The sequence below is a fragment of the Pristiophorus japonicus genome, chromosome 4 (genome assembly GCF_044704955.1).
Source record: "Pristiophorus japonicus isolate sPriJap1 chromosome 4, sPriJap1.hap1, whole genome shotgun sequence".
NCBI lineage: Eukaryota > Metazoa > Chordata > Chondrichthyes > Pristiophoridae > Pristiophorus > Pristiophorus japonicus.
In genome coordinates this window covers 231,717,399-231,741,599 of record NC_091980.1, presented here as the reverse complement: position 1 = coordinate 231,741,599, position 24,201 = coordinate 231,717,399, and the positions used below count along the sequence as shown (strand labels likewise).

The following is a 24,201-nucleotide window of genomic DNA, read 5'->3' as shown; positions in this document are numbered from 1 at the left end:
GTTAATACATATGTCTTTTTTAAACAAAAGAGATGTAGCTATATCCAGCGGATGATCGAAAGCGCCAGCTAGGAATCACGGGGTAGTTTTGCTTTGTGTTGGGACCCGGATGAGCCGCCCCGGGGGGGACCCGGATGCGGCTCAAGCGCTTTTTGAATTTGAATCCAAGTTTGGGCTCGAGCGGCAAACGGCGGCGCTTTAGCCGTTGTGAACCGGAGGGAGACAAGTTGGACGAAACGCTAACTCTGTTTTTCTCTCCACAGATGCTGCCTGACCCGCTGAGATTTCCAGCATTCTCTTTTTATTATAGGAAAGAAGTCGGATCCCTGAGCTGCGGTTAAAGCGCACAAAACCCGCCCTGGTGCCGCTTTTCACTCTGGCAACGCCGTTGCCACTGGACGCGGCGCTAACCCCGCCCCCTGCGTGGGTTGTGCCGATTACAGGCGGAGCTAAAGGCCGGTCCCAACCGTTTCAAAACACGGCTGTCACCGGGAATAGAGCCGAGAGGGACCCGACCGCATTGTTTAAAGTTTTAACGCATTTTACCCCCGGACTATTTAAAACTTTGTGTTTTTAAAAAAACTGATAGAACAAAATAACAAAGGCGGCGAGGTGCCGGTTATTTTGTGCTTATTTTGAAACTGCTGCCAAGCGCTGTAGGAGGAGCGGGAAGGAGTCGGTGAGACGCGGGGCCGGGCTGAGCCGAGCCACTTTGACTGCCAGTGATTCCGAACACATTTCATCTCCGACACAAAAGGAAACTGCTCCCGGCAGCACCAGGCGGGTAAATGGAGTTGCCGGTGACTATGGTCGAAGGGGGTCGTGCCTGTCATCGCGGGACCGCGAACAAAGTCCAGATATCGATACAAAAGTTGCGCGAAGTTACTTCTCCGCACCGTGCGGCGGAAGCTGCGGAATCCGTTTACATCCCACCCGCTCTGCCAGTAAACAAACCACGCGGAGACAAACGAGCACCTGATGGAGAGCGGTCAGGAGGAGCATCTTCACAAGGTTAATGTCCATTCTGCTCCAGTTTTACTTTTTATAATTAAAAAGAAAAGCCAAATTATTTATTTCCAACAGCACGGGGGTGAAACAAAATGCACAATTATAAACTTATTTGCAAGAAGGTACCGTCACTGGCGCAGAGCGAGGTTTGCTGCAATGAAGTTGAATTAACGTTTGACCATGATAACTGAAGCACCCATGGGTTATTGATTGCATCTCTGCCGAAAGTCAGCTTCACTAAACTTTTGGGATCTTACTAATTCCACCAATTGTCAGCTGTGGCTCAGTGGGTAGCACTCTCGCTTCTGAGTCTCTGAATATAATCAAGGCTGATAGAATTTTGGAGTCTTGGGGAATCCAGGGATATGGAGATCGGGCGTGAAAGTGGAGTTGAGGTTGATGATCAGGCATGATCTTATTGAATGGTGGAGCAGGCTCGAAGGGCCGTATGGCCTACTCCTGCTCCTATTTCTTATGTTATTATGAGTCAGAAGGTTGTGGGTTAAAGTCCCACTCCAGAGATTTGAGCAAAAAAATCTAGGTTGACGCTCCAGTGCAGTACTGAGGGAGTGCTGCATTGTCGGAGGTGCCATCTTTCGTATGAGACGTTAACCCGAAGCCCCGTCTGCACTAAAATGGACGTAAAAGATCCCATGACACTATTTCGAAGAGCAGGGGAGTTATCACCGGTGTCCTGGCCAATACTTAGTTCTAAATCAACATAACAAAGAGATTATCTGGTTATTATCACATTGCTGTTTGTGGGAGCTTGCTGAGCACAAATTGACTGCTGCATGTCCTACATTACAATAGTGACTACACTCCAGAAGTACTTAATTGGCTGTAAAGCACTTTGAGACGTCTCGTGGTCGTGAAAGGCACTATATAAATCCAAGTCTTTTTAAACAAATACCCGCCAATGATATCAATACTTGTGGTTAAAGCAGAAGCATTCAAAATATCCTAAATCTGCAAAAAGATGCAATCATAACTTTTCTCTCTCCTCTTCTATCTTGAAGGCATACAAGATGACTTATGTGGTGGTAGGACTGGAGGTGGTTTTGAGAATATAGAAGCCATGTTATTTTGTCAAGTAACTGTTTTTGATGTAGGAACCTGGGCAGTTAAGAACATGGGAACAGGAGTAGGCCATTCAACCCCTCAAGCCTCTTCTGCCATTTCGTTGCGAATCCGTATCCTAATTGCATCCATCTTGGCTCCATATCGCTTAATACCCTTGGCAAGCAAAAATCTATCAATTGCAGATTTAAAATTATTAATTGAGCTAGCATCTCCTGCTTTTTGTTGTCGAGAGTTCCATACTTCTACTACTCTTTGCGTGAAGATGTGTATCCAAATTTCTCTCCTGAATGACCTGGCTCTGATTTTAAGGTTACGCCCCTTGTCCGAGACTGCCCACTGGCGGAAAAAGTTTCTCTCAATCAAACTTATCAATTCCTTTCAAAGTCCTAGAAACCTCAATAAAATCACCTCTTAACTTTCTATATTCCAAGGAATACAAGCTGAGTTTATGTCAGCTTGATAATCTAACCATTGGAGTTCTGATCACATTCTGGTGAATCTGCGCTGCACTCCTTCCCAGGCCAATATATCCTTTCAAAGGTGCGGTCCTCAGCACTCTACACGGTACTCCAGATGTGGTCTAACCAGGGCTTTGTATAGATGCAACAAAATTGGTCACCGCTTACTCAAGCACACCAGTGAGCCACTGGCCGAATTACAATTTTTTGCAGGAAACTAACCTCAGAATTTAAAGTCACAATTACAGTAAAATATGTCTTATATAGCAACATTTTGAATTTGAGCTCCAATAATTTGAGGCTGCTTTATAGTGTGCGACAACAATTATAGTGAATGCATAAAGTACACATTTAGCTGGTAGAACCTGGCAACTGTAGCTCCTGACACAAATTTCCAAATTCAAGGCCTGTTTTGCCTATTCACCAAACAAAAGAACGAAACTTATTGAACACTAATATTTATTTGCCAGTTGGTAAATTTTGTAATGTTCTAGGTTAATTTACCAGTGGTCCTACAGTTCAAAATCTTTTAATCAAAACAAAAAACTCTCCTGAATATAGTCTCAGTTTCATCTACAATGACAGATTGCAAATTTAATTCATAATTTTAGCACAAAGTAGTCTGTGCAGAAGTTATTTTGAAGTGCATGTACTTGAGTTACAAGTTCATGTACTTCATTTTTTTAAAGCATGTTAGCAATCCTTAAACATTGTACTACGACAACACAAAAGCAAAATACTGTACTGTGGATGCTGGAAATCTGAAATAAAAGCAAAAAATCCTGGAAATACTCAGTAGGTCAGACTGACCTGAGTATTTCTAGCATTTTTTATTTCTGTAGCACAATGTATTTTAAAATGTGCATTTCCCATTATCCTAGGAATATAGTGGATTAGTAATCAACAGTTCTGCAAGTTTTGTTGTATTGGAATTTCTACATTAAAAAATTATTACTTGAAAGAGAAGTGGACAATTTTAAAAACCAATATGGTCATTTACTAATTTTGGTTATTTGCATTTTATGGAAATCAACATAGCAAATTGCCTATATTTGATTAATTATTGGAGTGCCATGAATTACTATTGTATGGTTTTGCTAGTTTTGTTTAATTACATCTTGAAATTTCTAAAAAAAAAAGTTTCCTGAAAGAAAAGTGAACATTTTGAAAGCTTTTTCCTGTTATTTGCATTTTATGGAAATTGCCTATTTAAGTTTAATTATATGTGTCTCTTTTGTGAGGATTGTGCTTATTAAGTTATTCATCATTTTGATTTCAGCACATGAACATGATTTATTCAGAACAAAATCAACTGGTCAGCAGACTCGAAAGGAACCCAACTATAACCATTGCAAGTTACCACAATGGGTAAGAAATCTTACTTAATTATTTATACATTTATAGAATCATAGAATAGTTCAGCAAAAAAGGAAGTAATTTGGCTTATCGAGTCTGCGGTGGTTCATTTGAAGAACAATCCAGTTAGTCCCACTCCCCTGCTCTTTCCCCATATCCCTGCAATTTTTTTTCCTTCTACGTATTTATCCAATTCCTTTTTAAGGCTACTATTGAAACTGTATTCACCACCCTATCAAGCAGTGCATTCCGAATCCTAACCACTCGTTGCATAAAAAAACCTTTCCTCATGTTGCCTCTGATTCTTTTGCCAATTGACTTAAATATGTGCCATCTGGTTATCGACCCTTCAGCCATTGGAAACAGTTTCTCTTTATTTACTTTAACTAAACACTTCATAGTTTTAAACACTTATCAAATCTCCACTTAGCCATCTCTGCTCCAAGGAGAACTAGTGCTGACTAGCTGTACTAATGGACAAATTCATAAGAAACGCTATTTATAAGCTTGTCTCCTCTGTGACCTTGGTAGTGCATACTACTCTTTCTCCATTGAAAATTCAGCTCAGATTGTTTGGTTGAAAGTCTGCTCTTTCTGCTGGCTATTAAACAACAACTTGAATTTATATAGTGCCTCTAACCTAGTAATACGTCCCAAGGCGCTTCACAGGAGCGTTATAAAACAAAATTTGACACCGAGGCACATAGGATATTAGGACAGATGACCAAATGCGGTAGGTTTTAAGGAGCATCTTAAAGGAGGAAAGAGAGGTGTAGAGGTTTAGGGAGGAAATTCCAGACCTGAGGGCCTTTGCAGATGAAGGCACGGCCACCAATGATGGAGCATTTAAAATCGTGGATGCTCAAGAGGCCAGAATTAAAGGAGCGCAGACATCTCAGAGGATTGTGGGGCTGGAGGAACTAGGGAGGGGCGAAGCCATGGAGGGATTTAAAAATGAGGATGAGAATTTTAATATCGAGGCTTTAGTTGCTTAACCGGGAGCCAGTGTAGGTCAGCAAACACAGGAGTGATGGGTGAATGGGACATGGTGTGAGTTAGGACACGGGCAACAGAGTTTTGGATGAGCTCAAGTTGACGGAGGGTAGAACCTGGAAGAAGAGAAAGGCTGATGGGTGACCTACTAGAGGTCTTTAAAATTATGAAAAGTTTTGATAGAGTAGACATAGAGAGAGTGTTTCCATGTGGGGAAGAGCAAAACTAGAGGCCATCAATACAAGGTAGTCACCAAGAAATCAAATGGGGAATTCAAAAGAAACTTTTTTGCCCAAAGAGTGGTGAGAATGCAGAATTCACTACCACAGGGAGTGGTTGAAGCGAATAGCATAGATGCATTTAAGGGGAGGCTAGATGAGCATATGAGGCAGAAGGGAATAGAGGGTTATGCTGATAGATGAGGAAAGATGGGAGGAGGCTCAAGTAGAGCATAAATGCCACCATGGACTGGTTGGGCCGAGTGGCCTGTTTCTGTGCTATATATCCTATGTAATCCTATGTAATCCATTGAAGTGCCACCCGAGGGCCAGGATCACAGGAGGTGGTTGGCTGCTCTTGCTCTGCAAAAGGCACTTGAGACTGAGGTGGCTCTTGTCTCATGAAAGCCTGCTCCTGGCGGGGAAACATTGCTGGCTACATCTCTGGAGCTTGTTCATGAGCAGCCTGGTGTCTCATCTCCTGTTACTTTGGTGTGGTGACCTGAGAATGAGGGCTGGAGGCCTGATATGTACTCATGCCCTGATATCTGGCATGTGAACTCTAGTTGTCGCATTCCACTGGGTCCTGGATCTCTGTGCATTCTGAACAGCAGAATGGCTGGTCTAAAGACAGCTATCAGATCTGGTGTCCCTGAGATACAACGATCGTCATGGTCTGGAAGCTGCACTCCATTCTGTCCTCTGTTAGCTGCTTTTTAGCTGGGGATTTTCTGCAGAATCCAAGAAAATCATCATGCGTTCCATTGATGGTTGTAAGGATAACGAGGCCTTCTGATATTGCTGCAAAGGGCAGCTTTCGACTTGAGTCGCACCTGTCAGATGCCGCACATCTTTGGCGATTGACCTGAGCTTTGCCAAGGTATGATGTTCCTCAAGCATCTTTCTTTCAGGCAAGTACTCATAAGTTTTGGATCCCACAACTCTTCAGCCACTGATGGATTTCTCCTCAGCCATTGGCAGCCTACTGCTTAGCATCTGCAGGGAAAAGGTGCATCCTCACCCATTCTTCTGGTTCCCTTGTGCTTTGTGAATCACCATGCCACATCCACACTATGCTTGGGAGAGAGGAAGCAAATGTTGCAGGTAATAAGTTAAATGGAGCTGGGGCAGAGGAAGATTGGGCATGATTAAGCAGCTGCAGTTGGGGGGTGGGAGAATGCAGCATGTGACGAGGGAGAAAATAACTCCCTAACCCCTCCTCCAATCATGCCATCATCTCTCACTGTAAGAGCAAAGTGAGTGCCCACGAGGTGCATGGCCTTATTCTCAAAGCGGGTGACGGGTTTAAAGGTGACTGCGCCCTCCATAAACTTAAGCTCATCCAAAACTCTACTTCCCATATCCTAACTCGCACTAAGTTCCGATCATCCTAGGCAGTCCCTTGAATCGAGGACCGCTCATCAAAAAGTTCACAGGTGTTTTAATGAAGGACCTAAAATTCCAGGTCCTGAACTAAATCTTGAAGGGTAGAAGATGCCTGTGCGTGGATTTTTTTAACGTGTGATGGCCGTTGCACACCAGCCACCACATGGGCTTGACAGAGCTAGGTCTTGGTCCAGTGGGAAGGATTACCCAAAACGACTGGAGACCAGCTCTGCTGCACGGACCTATTGCGCACACATATCACAGTGTGGGCTGGCCTGTGCTGTTCCTGGGCCCTCGCCTCTCTTGGGCCCCAATCACATCCCTTGCGATCTCTTGCCGCTCCTTTGCCCCGACCTCGCTGCTCCTGCTGTACCTGCCCACACTCCAATCACTGACCTGGATCTTGGTGACGTCCCTCTTCACTGCCGTTGCTCTCCTGCTCCAGCATGTACTGCTCCTTCTGCTCTCCGGCCTGCTCTGATGGTACTCTCAGGCCGGGGGCCGCTCAGCCTGCTGGGCCAGGCCGCCACGCTGCTCCTTCAGCTCCCCGGCCTGCTCCAATGAAGATCGTAGGCCTAGGCTAAGCGGCCCCCGGCATGCGTTCATCTATCAGTGGTGCAGCAGGGAGGGATTCAAATTCCTGTGGCATTGGAACCGGTTCTGGGGGAGGTGGGACCAGTACAAACCGGATGGTCTGCACCTGGGCAGGACCGGAACCAATGTCCTAGGGGGGGAGTGTTTGCTAGTGCTGTTGGGGAGGAGTTAAACTAATATGGCAGGGGGATGGGAACCAATGCAGGGAGACAGAGGGAGACAAAAAGGAGGCAAAAGCAAAAGACAAAGGAGATGAGGAAAAGTGGAGAGCAGAGAAACCCAAGGCAAAGAACAAAAAGGGCCACTGTACAGCAAAATTCTAAAAGGACAAAGGGTGTTAAAAAAACAAGCCTGAAGGCTTTATGTCTTAATGCAAGGAGTATCCGCAATAAGGTGGATGAATTAACTGTGCAAATAGATGTTAACAAATATGATGTGATTGGGATTACGGAGACGTGGCTCCAGGATGATCAGGGCTGGGAACTCAACATCCAGGGGTATTCAACATTCAAGAAGGATAGAATAAAAGGAAAAGGAGGTGGGGTAGCATTGCTGGTTAAAGAGGAGATTAATGCAATAGTTAGGAAAGACATTAGCTTGGATAATGTGGAATCTATATGGGTAGAGCTGCAGAACACCAAAGGGCAAAAAACGTTAGTGGGAGTTGTGTACAGACCTCCAAACAGTAGTAGTGATGTTGGGGAGGGCATCAAACAAGAAATTAGGGGTGCATGCAATAAAGGTGCAGCAGTTATAATGGGTGACTTTAATATGCACATAGATTGGGCTAGCCAAACTGGAAGCAATACGGTGGAGGAGGATTTCCTGGAGTGCATAAGGGATGGTTTTCTAGACCAATATGTCGAGGAACCAACTAGGGGGGAGGCCATCTTAGACTGGGCGTTGTGTAATGAGAGAGGATTAATTAGCAATCTCATTGTGCGAGGCCCCTTGGGGAAGAGTGACCATAATATGGTGGAATTCTGCATTAGGATGGAGAATGAAGCAGTTAATTCAGAGACCATGGTCCAGAACTTAAAGAAGGGTAACTTTGAAGGTATGAGGCGTGAATTGGCTAGGATAGATTGGCGAATGATACTGAAGGGGTTGACTGTGGATGGGCAATGGCAGACATTTAGAGACTGCATGGATGAATTACAACAATTGTACATTCCTGTCTGGCGTAAAAATAAAAAAGGGAAGGTGGCTCAAGCGTGGCTATCAAGGAAAATCAGGGATAGTATTAAAGCCAAGGAAGTGGCATACAAATTGGCCAGAAATAGCAGCGAACCCGGGGACTGGGAGAAATTTAGAACTCAGCAGAGGAGGACAAAGGGTTTGATTAGGGCAGGGAAAATGGAGTACGAGAAGAAGCTTGCAGGGAACATTAAGGCGGATTGCAAAAGTTTCTATAGGTATGTAAAGAGAAAAAGGTTAGTAAAGACAAGCGTCGGTCCCCTGCAGTCAGAATCAGGGGAAGTCATAACGGGGAACAAAGAAATGGCAGACCAATTGAACAAGTACTTTGGTTCGGTATTCACTAAGGAGGACACAAACAACCTTCCGGATCTAAAAGGGGTCAGAGGGTCTAGTAAGGAGGAATAACTGAGGGAAATCTTTATTAGTCGGGAAATTGTGTTGGGGAAATTGATGGGATTGAAGGCCGATAAATCCCCAGGGCCTGATGGACTGCATCCCAGAGTATTTAAGGAGGTGGCCTTGGAAATAGCGGATGCATTGACAGTCATTTTCCAACATTCCATTGACTCTGGATCAGTTCCTATGGAGTGGAGGGTAGCCAATGTAACCCCACTTTTTAAAAAAGGAGGGAGAGAGAAAACAGGGAATTATAGACCGGTCAGCCTGACATCGGTAGTGGGTAAAATGATGGAATCAATTATTAAGGATGTCATAGCAGCGCATTTGGAAAATGGTGACATGATAGGTCCAAGTCAGCATGGATTTGTGAAAGGGAAATCATGCTTGACAAATCTTCTGGAATTTTTTGAGGATGTTTCCAGTAAAGTGGACAAAGGAGAACCAGTTGATGTGGTATATTTGGACTTTCAGAAGGCTTTCGACAAGGTCCCACACAAGAGATTAATGTGCAAAGTTAAAGCACATGGGATTGGGGGTAGTGTGCTGACGTGGATTGAGAACTGGTTGTCAGACAGGAAGCAAAGAGTAGGAGTAAATGGGTACTTTTCAGAATGGCAGGCAGTGACTAGTGGGGTACCGCAAGGTTCTGTGCTGGGGCCTCAGCTGTTTACGTTGTACATTAATGATTTAGACGAGGGGATTAAATGTAGTATCTCCAAATTTGCGGATGACACTAAGTTGGGTGGCAGTGTGAGCTGCGAGGAGGATGCTATGAGGCTGCAGAGTGACTTGGATAGGTTAGGTGAGTGGGCAAATGCATGGCAGATGAAGTACAATGTGGATAAATGTGAGGTTATCCACTTTGGTGGTAAAAACAGAGAGACAGACTATTATCTGAATGATGACAGATTAGGAAAAGGGGAGGTGCAACGAGATCTGGGTGTCATGGTACATCAGTCATTGAAGGTTGGCATGCAGGTGCAGCAGGCGGTTAAGAAAGCAAATGGCATGTTGGCCTTCATAGCGAGGGGATTTGAGTACAGGGGCAGGGAGGTGTTGCTACAGTTGTACAGGGCCTTGGTGAGGCCACACCTGGAGTATTGTGTACAGTTTTGGTCTCCTAACTTGAGGAAGGACATTCTTGCTATTGAGGGAGTGCAGCGAAGATTCACCAGACTGATTCCCAGGATGGTGGGACTGACCTATCAAGAAAGACTGGATCAACTGGGCTTGTATTCACTGGAGTTCAGAAGAATGAGAGGGGACCTCATAGAAACGTTTAAAATTCTGATGGGGTTAGACAGGTTAGATGCAGGAAGAATGTTCCCAATGTTGGGGAAGTCCAGAACCAGGGGTCACAGTCTGAGGATAAGGGGTAAGCCATTTAGGACCGAGATGAGGAGAAACTTTTTACCCAGAGAGTGGTGAACCTGTGGAATTCTCTACCACAGAAAGTAGTTGAGGCCAATTCACTAAATATATTCAAAAGGGAGTTAGATGAAGTCCTTACTACTCGGGGGATCAAGGGGTATGGTGAGAAAGCAGGAAGCGGGTACTGAAGTTTCATGTTCAGCCATGAACTCATTGAATGGCGGTGCAGGCTAGAAGGGCTGAATGGCCTGCTCCTGCACCTATTTTCTATGTTTCTATGTATCACCTCTATGCTCACTGACGTACATTGGCTCCTGGTTAAGCAGCGCCTCGATTTTAAAATTCTCATCCTTGTTTTCAAATCCCACCTATCTCGATAACCTCCACCAGTCTTACAATCCTCTGAGATATCCGTGCTCCTCCAATTCTGGCCTTTCACGCGTCCCCGATTTTAATTGGTCCACTGTTGGCGGCAGTGCCTTCAGCTGCTCGAGCTATAAGCTCTGGAATTCCCTTCCTAACCCTTTCTGCCTCTCTTTCCTCCTTTGATGCTCCTTGAAACCCTACCTCTTTGACCAAGCTTTTGGTCATCTTCCCTAGTATCTCCTTATGAATAGATTATCTGGTCATTATCACATTGCTGTTTGTGGGAGCTTGCTTGTGTGCAAATTGGCTGTTGCGTTTCCCACATTACAACAGTGACTACACTCCAAAAGTACTTCATTGGCTGTAAAGCGCTTTGAGATCTCTGGTGGTCGTGAAAGGTGCTATATAAATCCGTCTTTGTTGTTTCTTCTATGTCGCTCAGTGTCAAATTCTGTTTGATAACACTCCTGTGAAGTGCAAGTTGTTGTTGCAATGTAACTCATTTCAAGGAAATTCTAAGCTGCAGTGTTTAACAGTACTGAGTAGAGGAAATGGGTTTTAGCTGCCCTGGGGCAGTTGTTTGTTTTGGGAGAAATGCTCTTGGGTTTTGGTCGAACTGGAGTGGGGGTCCTGGATTTCAGCACTGCAGTGGAGCTTCTGGAGTTTGGCAGCATGGAGAGGGATCCTGAGGTTTGGCAGAATTGGGGGAGGAGGCCATAATTAATGTGTTATGCATAAGAACTTGCAATATTTTATTTCATAGCTTAATGATGGACACAGCAAATGCATTTATGTCCATTGTTGTTCATATTGTACAGTGATGATTCCTCATTGAGTCTGCTGTATCGGTCCAAAGTTGTCCTGACTAATACAACACAGCATACTGTTATTTTTGTAACTTGTTTGTAGCCCCAATTTTTTGTATGTGATGCAGTTATCTGGCCACAATGTGAAATTGAAGATGGAATCTTCTTGGTTTGGGTGGTTCAGTACAAACCCACAGTGCACTTACTAACTGAGCCATGAGGAGAGTCCACTAAATATTTTTATTAATCTGCCATAGTTGAAATAAGTAAATGGTATCGCCTGCAAACAAACCTTTGCAAAAGTAAAATACTGAGGATGCTGGAAATCTGAAATAAAAACAGAAAATGCTGGAAATACTCAGCAGGTCAGGCAGCATCTGTGGAGAGAGAAACAGGTCATTGACCTGAAACTCTCATCAAACCTGGAATGTTGGAGAGGTATAACTGGTTTTAAGCAAATGCAAATGCAGAGGCAGGGAAAGGGAGGAGGGGCGGAGAGAACAAAAGGGAAGGTCTGTTATCGGGTGGAAGGCAGAAAGATTAATTGACAAAAGGCATGATAGTACAAGGCAAAACGAGATGGTAATGGGGCAAGTAAAGAAATAAGAAGAGGATTAAATGGGACAAGCAGAATCATCATCAGCAGCTGCTGTCCCAAAAAAATGGGGCCAGAAGTTATGATCTGTAATTATTGAACTCCGTGGAACTCAGTGTTGAGTCCGGAAGACAGTAAAGTGCTTAATCGAAAGATGAGGTGCTGTTCTTTGAGCTACGCTAAGCTTCATTGGAACAGTGTAGGGCAGAGAGGTCAGAGTGGGAGTGGAGCGGAGCATTAAAGTGACAGGCAACCGGAAGCTCGGGGTCACACTTGTGGACTGAACGGAGGTGTCCCGCAATGCGGTCACCCAGTCTGCCTTTGGTCTCTCCAATGTTGAGGAAACTGCATCCTGAGCAACAAATACAGTGTACTAAATTGAAAGAAAAACAAATAAATCGCTGTTTCACCTGGAAGGAGTATTTGGGGCACTGGACAGTGGGAAGGGAGGAGGTAGAAGGGTAGGTGTTGCATCTCTTGTGCTTGCACAGGAAGGTCTGGTAGGAAGGAGAGGAGGTGTTGGGAGTGATTGAGGAGTGGATCAGGGAGTTGCGGAGGGATCAGTCCCTTCAGGAATGCTGAAAGCGATGGGGAACATGTGTTTGGTGGTGGGATCACGCTGGAGCAGAAATGGCGGAGAATGATCCATTAAATGTGGTGGCTGGTGGGGTGGAAGGTGAGGACAAGGGAATTCCTATCGTGGTTCTGGGAGGGAGGGGAAGGGGTGAGAGCAGGTGCGAGAAATGGAACAGACACGGTCAAGGGCCCTGTCAACCACGATGGAGGGGAATCCTCAGTTGAGGAAAAAGGAAAACGTATCGGAAGCACTGATACGAGAAATGGAACAGACACGGTTAAGGGCCCTGTCGACCACGATGGAGGGGAATCCTCAGTTGAGGAAAAAGGAAGACATATCGGAAGCACTGATATTGAAGGTGACATCATCAGAATGGATGAGACAGAGAAAATGGAATAGGGTACTTACAGGAAGCGGGGTGGGAGGAAGGGTCGTCAAGGTAGCTGTGGGAGTCAGTAAGCTTATAGTGGATATTGGTTGATAGACTATCACTAGAAATGGAGACAGAACGCAAGGAACAGAAGGGAAGAGTCAGAGGTGAACCATGTGAAGGTGAGGGAAGGATGGAAATTGTTCTTTCCTCCCCTCCCCTCCCCGCTTTCCCGATCTATGCACTTGCTTAAAGCCAGTTATTTCTCACTTACTCCAGTTCTGGCAAAAGGTTATCAATCTGAAACGTTAACTCTGTTTTTCTCGCCACAGATGCTGCCTGACCTGCTGAGTATTTCCAGCATTTTCTGTTTTTATAACAAACCTCCGGAGAGTCTACTTGCTCTCTGCTCTGATGATTATTTACTTATGTGAAATAACTTGTGTGGCGCTTTTGGGATACTACTTTGGGAGATTGAAACAAAGTGGTTTTATGCCGATCAACTGCCTGGGTTTGCTGTGTCGTGATGAGATTAGTTCGAGATTTATAAAATCAGAAATCATTAACCTCACAAAGAACTGTTCTGATTGACAGTTTATGGCCTTTTTGATTGTCGCCATATGTGGCTGTGTCAGTATAGAGGGAGGAAGTTATGTGTCCAGATTTTCTCTCAACAACTGGCTCTAATCCCTCGAGCAAGCCAACAGGAGAAGGTAGCTAGTATAGTCTAAGCAGCTTTCCACAAGTAGGGAGGGCAAGTCGCATATTGCGTATCATATAATGGATAACAGAGTGGCATAGATAGAGAAGTTTTTTTGATGTTTGCATTCTCCATCACTTAAGCTCATTAATGTACCTAAAATTAATCAAAAATAGAATCTATTCTGGAGTTTGAGAGTGGTTTGAGCATTCACTCCATTTTCCTCTATTTTCTTTCTTCCTTTTCTGGACTTTCTAACTGAGACTGGGGTATGGTTATCTGGGTGCTGCCTATCCTCAAACCCAGCCCAAGTGATCTTCATGTGTGAGTCTAGACAGTGAGTGTTATTCTGTGGAGCATTGCAGCCAGGCCTGCACATGTCCTTGTTCAGCTGTCTTGCCAAATCCAATTGTAGTGCCTTTACTGCCACCCCAATTCAGCACAGACCAGGGATCAAACTTTACATTTTCTTGGTCTGCAGGGTTTGGTTCCATGCTAGGTGGTGTAGTATTAGGGATGTGGAGCAGGGCACTAAGAAAAACACTATGATTAAGTATGGTTTTATGAAAAGTAAATAGTATTTGTCAAATCTATTTGTGAGGGTGTAACAAGCAGGGTAGATAAAGGGGAAATAGAGGATGTAGTATATTTGGATTTTCAAAAGGCATTCGCTAAGGTACCACAAGAGGTTGTTGCACAAGGTTAGGGCTCATGGAATTGAGGGTAATATATTAGCTCGGATTGAGGATTAGTTAATGGACAGCAAACAGAGTGTAGGAATAAGTGGGGCATTTTCGAGTTGGCAAGGATCAGTGCTTGGGCGTCAGCTATTTACAATCTATCAATGACCTGGATGAGAGGACCAAATGTAATGTATCCAAGTTTACTAACGATACAAAGCGAGTTGAGAAAGTAAGCTGTGAGGAGGACGCAAAGAGGCTGCAAAGGGATATAGACAGGTGGAAAATGGAATATAATGTGGGAAAATGTGAAATTATCTACTTTTAGTCGGAAAAATAGAAAAGCAAAATATTTTTTAAAAAAGGTGAGAGACGAGTAAATGTTCCCTTGTATACTAAGCACAGAAAGTTAATGTCATGTATCTTACATTATTATATATAACTGTATCCTAACATGCTATACATGACTGTAATAAGATATGACCTGTAACCACCAGCATACCTTACCACCAGGGGTGCACTTGCAAGAGACAGGTATATAAGGGAGGTCTCAGGCAAGTGCAGCATTCCAGAGCTGTGAAATAAAGGTGCAGGATCAGAGTGACCTTGACTTCACTACATGCCTCGTGTGAATCTGTACTGAGGGGACAGGACTTTACAGTGGCGACGGGTTACGGGATTACAGAATCCACAGAATGACAAACAACGGATCAGATGAAAAGTACAATTTGGGAGACAATTGGGAGGACTTTATAGAAAGGCTCCAGCAAAGCTTTGTAACCAAAGACTGGTTAGGCGACGAGAAGGCAGACAAGAGAAGAGCCCATCTCTTGACCAGCTGTGGCTCGAAAACATACGCTTTAATGAAGGATCTGTTGGCACCCGAGAAACCAGCAAGCAAGTCGTTTGAAGAATTGAGCACACTGGTAAGAGACCACCTGAAGCCAGCGAGCAGCCTACACATGGCCAGACACAGGTTCGACAACGACAGACGCTGTGTGGGCCAGAGCATACCCGACTTCGTGGCGGAACTTCGGAAGTTGGCTTGTGAATGTGAGTTCTCCGATGAACTGAGGAGAGAAATGCTGAGAGACTTTTTCATTGAAGGAATAGGCCACGCAGGCATATTCCGAAAGCTCATAGAGACCAAGAACCTGACCTTAGAGGCAGCAGCACTGGTTGCACAGACATTCTTGGTAGGGGAAGAAGAAACGAGGTTGATTTACAATGCAGGTACGACAACTAATGAAATATCGGAACAAGAAGTTCACAGCACTAAACAAGCTGCTACCCCCACCCACAGACAAAACCGGGAGAACAGGTTCTCGACAGCAGGCAGAAGCCTTCGAGGGCCACAGGAATGGCCGTTCACACCTCATCAACCCACAATGCGAGCAAACAACTATAAACTGAGAGAAGCTCAAGAGAGATCAGCCAGACGCAGCTCATTCTTTGGAAACTCTTTGAACAATGGAACAGGTCTGTGCTGGAGGTATGGGGGTGGGCACTCGGCAAGGGGATGTTGATTTCAGCAGGCTGTTTGCAGTAATTGTGAATATACAGGGCATTTGGCCCGCATGTGCAAAAAAACGGCAGCTTGGCTGGGATACGAATCGGATGGGTCGGAAAGCGGACCAGAAGATGGTGGGGACAGTACCCGGGACACCGGTGTACAGCGGGTCAACATGATCAATGGCCGCTGCTCCTACAACAGGACGCCTCCGAAAATGATGAGGGTCCTACTCAACGGGATATCTGTCAACATGGAGCTGGATACGGGAGCGAGTCAATCTCTCATGGGCGCTCAACAATTTGAACAACTGTGGCCGCATAAAAAAGACAGACCAAAACTCACAAGGGTCGACACCACACTAAGGACCTATACCAAAGAAATCGTACCAGTCCTCGGCAGCGCCATGCTCTCTGTCACACACAAAGGGACAGTGAACTGACTTCCCCTGTGGATTGTCCTCGGAGACCCCCCAGCAGTGCTGGGGAGAAGCTGGCTGGCAAAACTAAACTGGAAATGGGATGATGTCCATGCCATATCATTAGAGGAACGGACCTCCTGCTCAACAGTGATAAAACGATTTGAACATCTCTTTCAGCCAGGTGTGGGCACTTTCAAAGGAACCAAAATCAAAATCTACATCACACAGGATGCTAGACCGGTCCATCACAAGGCCAGAGCTGTACCCTATGTGATGAGGGAAAAGATTGAACACGAACTAGACAGGCTTCTGCTGGAAGGCATTATATCAACCTGTGGAATTTAGCGACTGGGCAAGTCCCATCGTCCCAGTCATGAAGCCTGATGGATCCGTACGAATCTGTGGGGACTACAAATCTACCATAAACAGAGTCTCCCTACAGGACCAGTACCTGCTGCCCAGAGCGGAGGACTTATTTGCCACTTTGGCTGGAGGTAAACTTTTCTCAAAATTAGACCTCGCATCTGCGTATATGACGCAAGAATTGACCGAGGAATCCAAGCTACTCACCACCATCAACACATATCGAGGCCTTTTCATGTACAATCGATGCCCATTCGGCATCAGGTCGGCAGCTGCCATATTCCAGCACAACATGGAGAGTCTGCTCAAGTCCATCCTGGGGACGGTCGTATTTCAAGACGACATACTTATCACGGGCAGGGACACCGACTCCCATCTCCGTAATTTGGAGGAAGTACTAAAGCGGTTGGATCGGGTAGGCCTACGAGTCGTGAAATCCAAGTGCCTGTTTCTCGCACCCGAGGTTGAATTTTTGGGCAGAAGGATTGCCGCTGATGGAATCCGCCCAACAGAGTCCAAAACAGAAGCAATTCGCCTGGCACCAAGGCCCCGGAATGTCTCAGAACTGCGCGCCTTTCTCGGGCTACTCAATTACTTTGGGAACTTTATGCAGAACTTAAGCACGCTGTTGCAGCCTCTGTTCTGAGACATTCCGGGGCCTGGGTACCAGGCGCATTGCTTCTGTTTTGGGCTCTGTTGGGCGGATTCCATCAGCGGCAATCCTGCCCAAAAATTCAACCTCGGGTGCGAGAAACAGTCACTTGGATTTCTTGACTCGTAGGCCTACCTGATCCAACCGCCCCTCCACGTGCTACTCGGAAAGGGGTACGATTGGTTTTGGGGGGACGCCCAGGAACGCGCCTTCAATAAGGCACCCAACCTTCTGTGTTCCAACAGTGTTTTGACTTTCTTTGACCCAGGTAAAAAGCTAGTTCTCACATGCAATGCGTCAGCGTATAGGGTCGGGGGCGTTTTGCAACATGTCAATAGTGCGGACAAATTACAACCCATAGCTTATGCCTCTAGGTCACTTTCGCGGGCGGAGCGCTGGTACGGAATGGTAGAGAAGGAGGCGCTCGCGTGCATGTACGGTGTCAAAAAGATGCACCAATTTTCGGGGCCAAGTTCGCGTTAGAAACCAACCACAAACCCCTCACGTCCCTCCTATCCGAGAGCAAGGCAATAAACGGCAACGCCTCGGCGCAAATTCAATGGTGGGCACTCATGCTGGCGTCCTACGACTATACCATAAGGCACAGACCAGGCACAGATAACTGTGCCGACGCGCTCAGCAGGCTACCCCTGGCGACCACGAAAGGGTCTGACTAACAGGACTGAGATAGTCATGGCAATCAATGCCTTTGAGTCCACAGGTTTGCCCATGACGGCTCGCCAAATCAGAACCTGGACAGCCAGCGACCCCACGTTATCCTGAGTAAAAAGATGTGTCCTGATCGGTGACTGGGCAGAGGCTCGCAATGCCTGCCCCGAGGAATTAAAATCCTTTCAAAGGCGCATGCATGAGCTATCACTACAAGCAGACTGCCTGATGTGGGGCAGCCGAGTAGTCATGCCTCTGCGAGGCAGAGAGGCATTTGTCCGGGAGCTCCACCGCGAGCACCCGGAGATCGTTCTCATGAAGGCCATAGCCAGATCCCACGTCTGGTGGCCTGGTATCGACACGGACCTGGAGCTCTGCGTCCGAAGGTGCACCATTTGTGCCCAACTCAGCAATGCCCCCAGGGAGGCTCCACTGAGCCCCTGATCCTGGCCTACCAAACTGTGATCGCGGGTGCACGTAGACTATGCGGGCCCATTCATGTGCAAAATGTTCCTCGTAGTTGTAGATGCATTTTCAAAGTGGATCAAATGCATCATTTTAAACTCAAGCACAACCTCCACCACTGTGGAGAGCCTCGCAACCATGTTTGCAACACACGGAATCCCTGACATATTGGTCAGTGACTGGTCCATGCTTCACCAGCGCAGAATTCCAAGATTTTATAATTGACCACGGCATAAATCACGTCAAGACGGCACCGTTCAAGCCGGCTTCCAACGGCCAGGCGGAGAGAGCAGTGCAAATCATTAAACAAGGCATGCTTAAAATCCAAGGTCCCACGCTGCAGGGTCGCCTGTCGCGACTGCTGCTGGCATACAGATCTCGCCCGCACTCATTGACTGGGATCCCCCCCCCGCGCAACTGTTGATGAAAATGACTTTAAAAACAAGGCTCTCATTAATCCTCCCAGACATGCATGAAATCGTTGAGGCAGAGCGCCGTAAGCTGACTGAGTACCATGACAGAAATTCGAGGGGGAGATGGAATGAGATGGGGGACAAAGTGTTTGTACTAAACTATGGCAGGGGTCCCAAATGGCTTGCAGGGACAGTAACGAGCAAGGAAGGAAACAGGCTACTGGTAGTACAAATGGACAATGGCAAAACCTGCCAGAGGCATGTAGACCAAGTCAAAAGCAGATTTACCAACAACACTGCGGAACCAGAGGCAGACTACAATGTGGAACTCGCACCACATCTGGTGGACAGACAGAGGGAACAACCTGAGGAAAGTGCAATCCCAACAGACAGCCCAGGCGAGTCAACAACAATCGCACCAATCGAAACAGACAGCCCAGGTGAGATACCAGCGACCGCACCCAAAGAAAAACAGACACCAAGGCATACAACTGAACCACAACTCAGACGCTCCACGCGAGAGCGTAGACCACCTGAGAGACTGAACCTATAAAGACAATAAGACCTTGGGGGAGGGTGATGTCATGTATCTTACATTATTATATATAACTGTATCCTAACATGCTATACATGACTGTAATAAGATATGACCTGTAACCACCAGCTTACCTTACCACCAGGGGTGCACTTGCAAGAGACAGGTATATAAGGTCAGGTCTCAGGCAAGTGCAGCATTCCAGAGCTGTGAAATAAAGGTGCAGGTCCAGAGTGACCTTGACTTCACTACATGCCTCGTGTGAATCTGTACTGAGGGGACAGGACTTTACAGTTAACATGCAGGTGCAGCAATTAGAAAGGCAAATGGTATGTTAGCCTTTATTGCAAAGGGGTTGGAGTATAAAAGTAAGGAAGTCTTGCTGCAATTATATAGGGCTTTGGTGAGGCCACACCTGGAGTACCGTGTATGGTTTTGGTCTGCTTACCTACGGAAGGATATACCTGCCTGAGAGGGGGTGCAACAAAGGTTCACTGGATTGATTCCTGGGATGAGAGGGCTGTCCTATGAGGAGAGATTGAGTACAATGGTCCTATGAGGAGAGATTGAGTACAATGGGCCTATACTCTCTGAAGTTTAGAAAAATAAGAGGTGATTTCATTCTTAGAGACCTTGACCGGGTAGGCTGTTTCCCCTGGCTGGAGAGTCTATAACTAGGGGTCATAGTCTCAGGATAAAGGATCGGCCATTTAGGTAATTTTAAACCGAGGCTCTTCTGCTCTCTTGGGTGCACATAAAAGATCTCTCAGCACTATTTCGAAGGAGAGCATTGGCTGGTATCTTGGCCAATATTTATCCCTTGATCAACATCACTCGAGCCTTAAAACCCTACCTCTTTGACCAAGTTTTTGGCCATCTTCCCAAATATCTCCTTCTGAACAGATTATTTGGTCGTTATCACATTGCTGTTTGTGGGACCTTGCTGTGCGTAAATTGGCTGCCACGTTTCCTACATTACAACAGTGACCAAACTTCAAAAGTACTTCATTGGTTGGCTTTGAGATGTCCAGTGGTCGTGTATGGCGCGATATAAATGCAGGTCTTTCTCAGAGGGTACAGAATATTCGTTGTCAATATTTAAGACTGATTGATAGATTTTTGGGAACTAAAGGAATCAAAGGCTATGAGGATAGGGCGGGAAAGTGAAGATGAGGTAGAAGATCATCCGTGATCTTATTGAATGGTGGAGCAGGCTCAAGGGGCTGTCTGGCCTTCTCCTGCTCTTCTTTCTTATGTTCTTGTAAAGAAAAATGCAATGTACTCATTTAGTACTTTAGCCATGCCCTCTGCCTCCATTTCCTTTTTGGTCCCTAATTGGCCCAACCCTTCCTTTAACTAGCATTTTACCATTTATATGTTTATAAAAGACTTTTGGGTTCCTTTTTATGTTGCCCGATAATCTATTCTCGTACACTCACTTTGCCCCTCCTATTTCCTTATTCAATTCTCCTCTGTGCATTCTTTATTCAGCTTGGTTCTCCACTGTATTATGAGCCTGACATTTATCATATGCCTCCTTCTCCTGTTTCATTTCAATCTCTCATCTCTTTAGTCATCCGTGGAGCTATCGCTTTGGATTCCCTTCCCTTTCCACCAGTGGGAATGTGTCTTGTCTGTACCCTAACTATCTTCACTTTGAAGGCCTCCCATTGCTCATTTACTATTTTACCTGTCAATCTTTGATTCCAATCCACCTGGGCCAGATCCCTTTTCAACTCGCTGAAATTAGTCCAGTTGAGTATTTTTACATATGATTGCTCCTTGTCCTTTTCAATAACTATTCAAAACCTAATGATACTGTGATCACTGTTTCCCAAATGCTCCCCCACTGAAACATGATCCACCTGCCACACTTCATTCTCCAGAACCAGATTTAGGACTTTTTTCTTCCTCGTTGGGCCGGAAACACTGATCAAGAAAGTTCTCTTGGACATATTTCAAGTTCCGTGCATTTATTACACACATGCACTCCAGACCGATCTTTCTCTGGCTCCCCTGTCTGATCCCTCCTATTTCTGAACTACAGTACTCTTTATTCCAATGCTGTTTGTGTCTCCTAATCCTCGGTACCTTTTTTCTCCTCTCTAATGCTTCAGCCTGGGTCTCCTCCCCCACAGCCCGAATTAACCTCATCGCAAGGAGATTGGTCCCAGCCTGGTTGAGGACCAATCTTGTGCACACCCCTCCTGCACCAGAACCGATCCAAATGCCTCCGGAATCCGAAGCCCTCCGTCCTGCACCGTTTGTCCAGCTATGCATTATAAGAACATATGAAATAGGAACAGGAGTAGGTCATTTGCCCCCTTGAGCCTGCTCCTCCATTCAATAAGATCATGGCTGATCTGATCATGGACTCAGCTCCACTTCCCTGCCCGCTCCCCATAACCCTTTACTCCCTTATCGCTCAAAAATCTGTCTATTTCTGCCTTAAATATATGCAATGACGCAGCTACCACAGCACTCTGGGGCAGAGAATTCCATGGATTTACAACCCTCTGAGAGAAGAAATTTTTCCTCTTCTCAGTTTTAAATGAGCGGCCTCTTATTCTAAGACTATGTCCCTATGAGTAGAAATATCCTCTCTGCATCCACCTTGTCGAACCCCCTCATTGGGCCCAAGTTTCCACAAGAAAAAAAAATGGGCGCCCCTCCGAGCTGGGCGCCCGTTTTTCGCGCCTAAAACGGCGCCTAAAAAAATCCTCGGTAGTCTCCACCTACTTACAGGTCCTCTGGCCCTCGGCGCAGCCAGCACGAGCTGTGGGGGGGGCGGAGCCAGGTCTCGGCGCTAAAAACAGTGCCGGGACCTCTGCACATGCGCGCTACAGTCGGCACGCAAGTGCAGTAGCTCCAGGCGGCGAACTGTGTGGGAGGGGCCCGAAGCACGCAGCCCCTAGCCCTGGCTGAATGGCCTCACTGGGGCTGCGTGAATGAGGCTCCTCCCACGGCCAGCTCCCGACACTCTCCCCCCCCCCCCCCCCCCCGCCGACCAGACCCGCCCCGACACCCCCACCCCCCGCCGACCTGACCCGACACCCGCCCCCCGCTCCCGCCCCCCCCCCCCAGACCCGAGACCCGATTTCCCCCCCTCCCGACTGACCTGACCCGCGCTCCTGTTCCCTGACCCGCCCCCCTCTCCCCCCCCGCGCTCTCTCTCTCTCACTCTCTCTCTCTTTCCCCCCCCCCACCGCTCTCTCTTCCCCCCCCCCCCCGCTCGCTTCCCCCCCCCACCCCCGCTCTCTCTCACCCCCCCCCCCGCTCTCTCTCTCTTCCCCTCTCTCTCTCTCTCTCTCTCTCTCTCTCTCTCTCCCCCCGCTCTCACTCTCCCCCCGCTCTCTCTCCCTCCCCTCTCTCTCTCCCTCCCTCCCCCCTCTCTCTCTCTCTCTCTCTCTCTCTCCCTCCCCCCCCCCACTCTCTCTCCCTCCCCCCCCATCTCTCTCCCTCCCTCCTCCCCCTCTCTCTCCCTCCCTCCCTCTCTCTCTCTCTCTCTCTCTCTCTCTCTCTCTCTCTCTTCCCCTCCCGCTCAGCGACACGAACGGCTGCAGAATTCTCCCTGGCTGAAGCACTTTCACACAGGTAGGAAGATGGTTTATTTAATCTTTTCTTGGCTTATAAATGTTTATTCAGGTTGGATTTATTTGTATAATATTTGTAGAAGTATCAATAAGAATTTATTGTCGAATTTAATGAGTTCCCTTCCCCCCCCCCCCCTCCCCCCCACCTCGTTCTGGATGCCTAGTTTGTAACCTGTGCCTGATTTTTTAATGTGTAGAACAGGTTTTTTCAGTTCTACAAAAATCTTCACTGGCTCCATTCTACTTTAGTTTGGAGTACATTTTCACTGTGGAAACTTTCAAATCAGGTGTCAGTGGCCGGACACGCCCCCTTTTGAAGAAAAAATTCTGTTCTAAACTAGAACTGTTCTACCTGACGAGAACTGCAGAAAAAAAAATGTGGAGAATTGCGATTTCTAAAATAGTCCGTTCTCCACCAGTTGCTCCTAAAAATCAGGCGCGAATCATGTGGAAACTTGGGCCCATTATCTTATATGTTGCAATAAGATCACGTCTCATTCTTCTGAATTCCAATGTGTATGGGCCCAACCTACTCAATCTATCCTCATAAGTCAACCCCCTCATCTCCGGAATCAACCTAGTGAACCTTCTCTGAACAGCCTCCAATGCAAGTATATCCTTCCTTAAATACGGAGACCAAAACTGTACGCAGTACTCCAGATGTGGCCTCACCAATACCCTGTACAGTTGTAGCAGGACTTCTCTGCTTTTATACTCTATTCCCCCTGCAATAAAGGCCAACATTCCATTTGCCTTCCTGATTACTTGCTGTACCTGCATACTAACTTTTTGTGTTTCATGCACAAGGACCCCAGGTCTCTCTGTACAACAGCGCTTTGCAATTTTTCTCCATTTAAATTATAATTCGCTTTCCTATTATTTCTGCCGAAGTGGATAACCTCACATTTTCCCACATAATACGCTGTCTGCCAAATTTTTGCCCACTCACTTAGCCCGTCTATATCCCTTTGCAGATTTTTTTGTGTCCTCCTCACAATTTGCTTTCCCACCCATCTTTATCATCAACAAACTTGGCTACATTACACTCGGTACCTTCATCCAAGTCATTAATATAGACCGTAAATAGTCGAGGACCCAGCACTAATCCCTGCAGCACCCCACTAGTCACTGTTTGCCAACTGGAAAATGACCCATTTATTCTGACTCTCTTTTCCATTAGTTACCAATCCTCTATCCATACTAATATATTACCCCCAACCCCGTGAGCTTTTATCTTGTGCAGTAACTTTTTATGTGGCACCTTATCGAATGCTTTCTGGGAATCCAAATACACCACATCCACTGGTTTCCCCCTTATCCACCCTGCTCGTTCCATCCTCAAAGAACTCCAGAAAATTTGTCAAACATGATTTCCTTTTCATAAAACCATGCTGACTCTGCTTGATTAAATTGCCTCATC

At 46.3% G+C, this 24,201-nt stretch overlaps 1 protein-coding gene across 4 annotated transcripts in view; it reads left to right on the top strand.

The window, feature by feature from the left end:
• Positions 1-116: 116 nt before the first annotated feature.
• Positions 117-24,201, top strand: part of kiaa0586 (KIAA0586 ortholog) — an 800,223-nt gene continuing 776,138 nt past the window's right edge. For all 4 annotated transcript variants that reach the window (XM_070879138.1, XM_070879139.1, XM_070879135.1 and 1 more), the window contains exons 1-2: positions 117-1,011; positions 3,829-3,917. In XM_070879138.1, the coding sequence (XP_070735239.1) occupies positions 789-1,011; positions 3,829-3,917 (312 nt within the window). In that variant the 5' untranslated portion in view covers positions 117-788. The remainder of the gene's footprint in view (positions 1,012-3,828; positions 3,918-24,201) is intronic.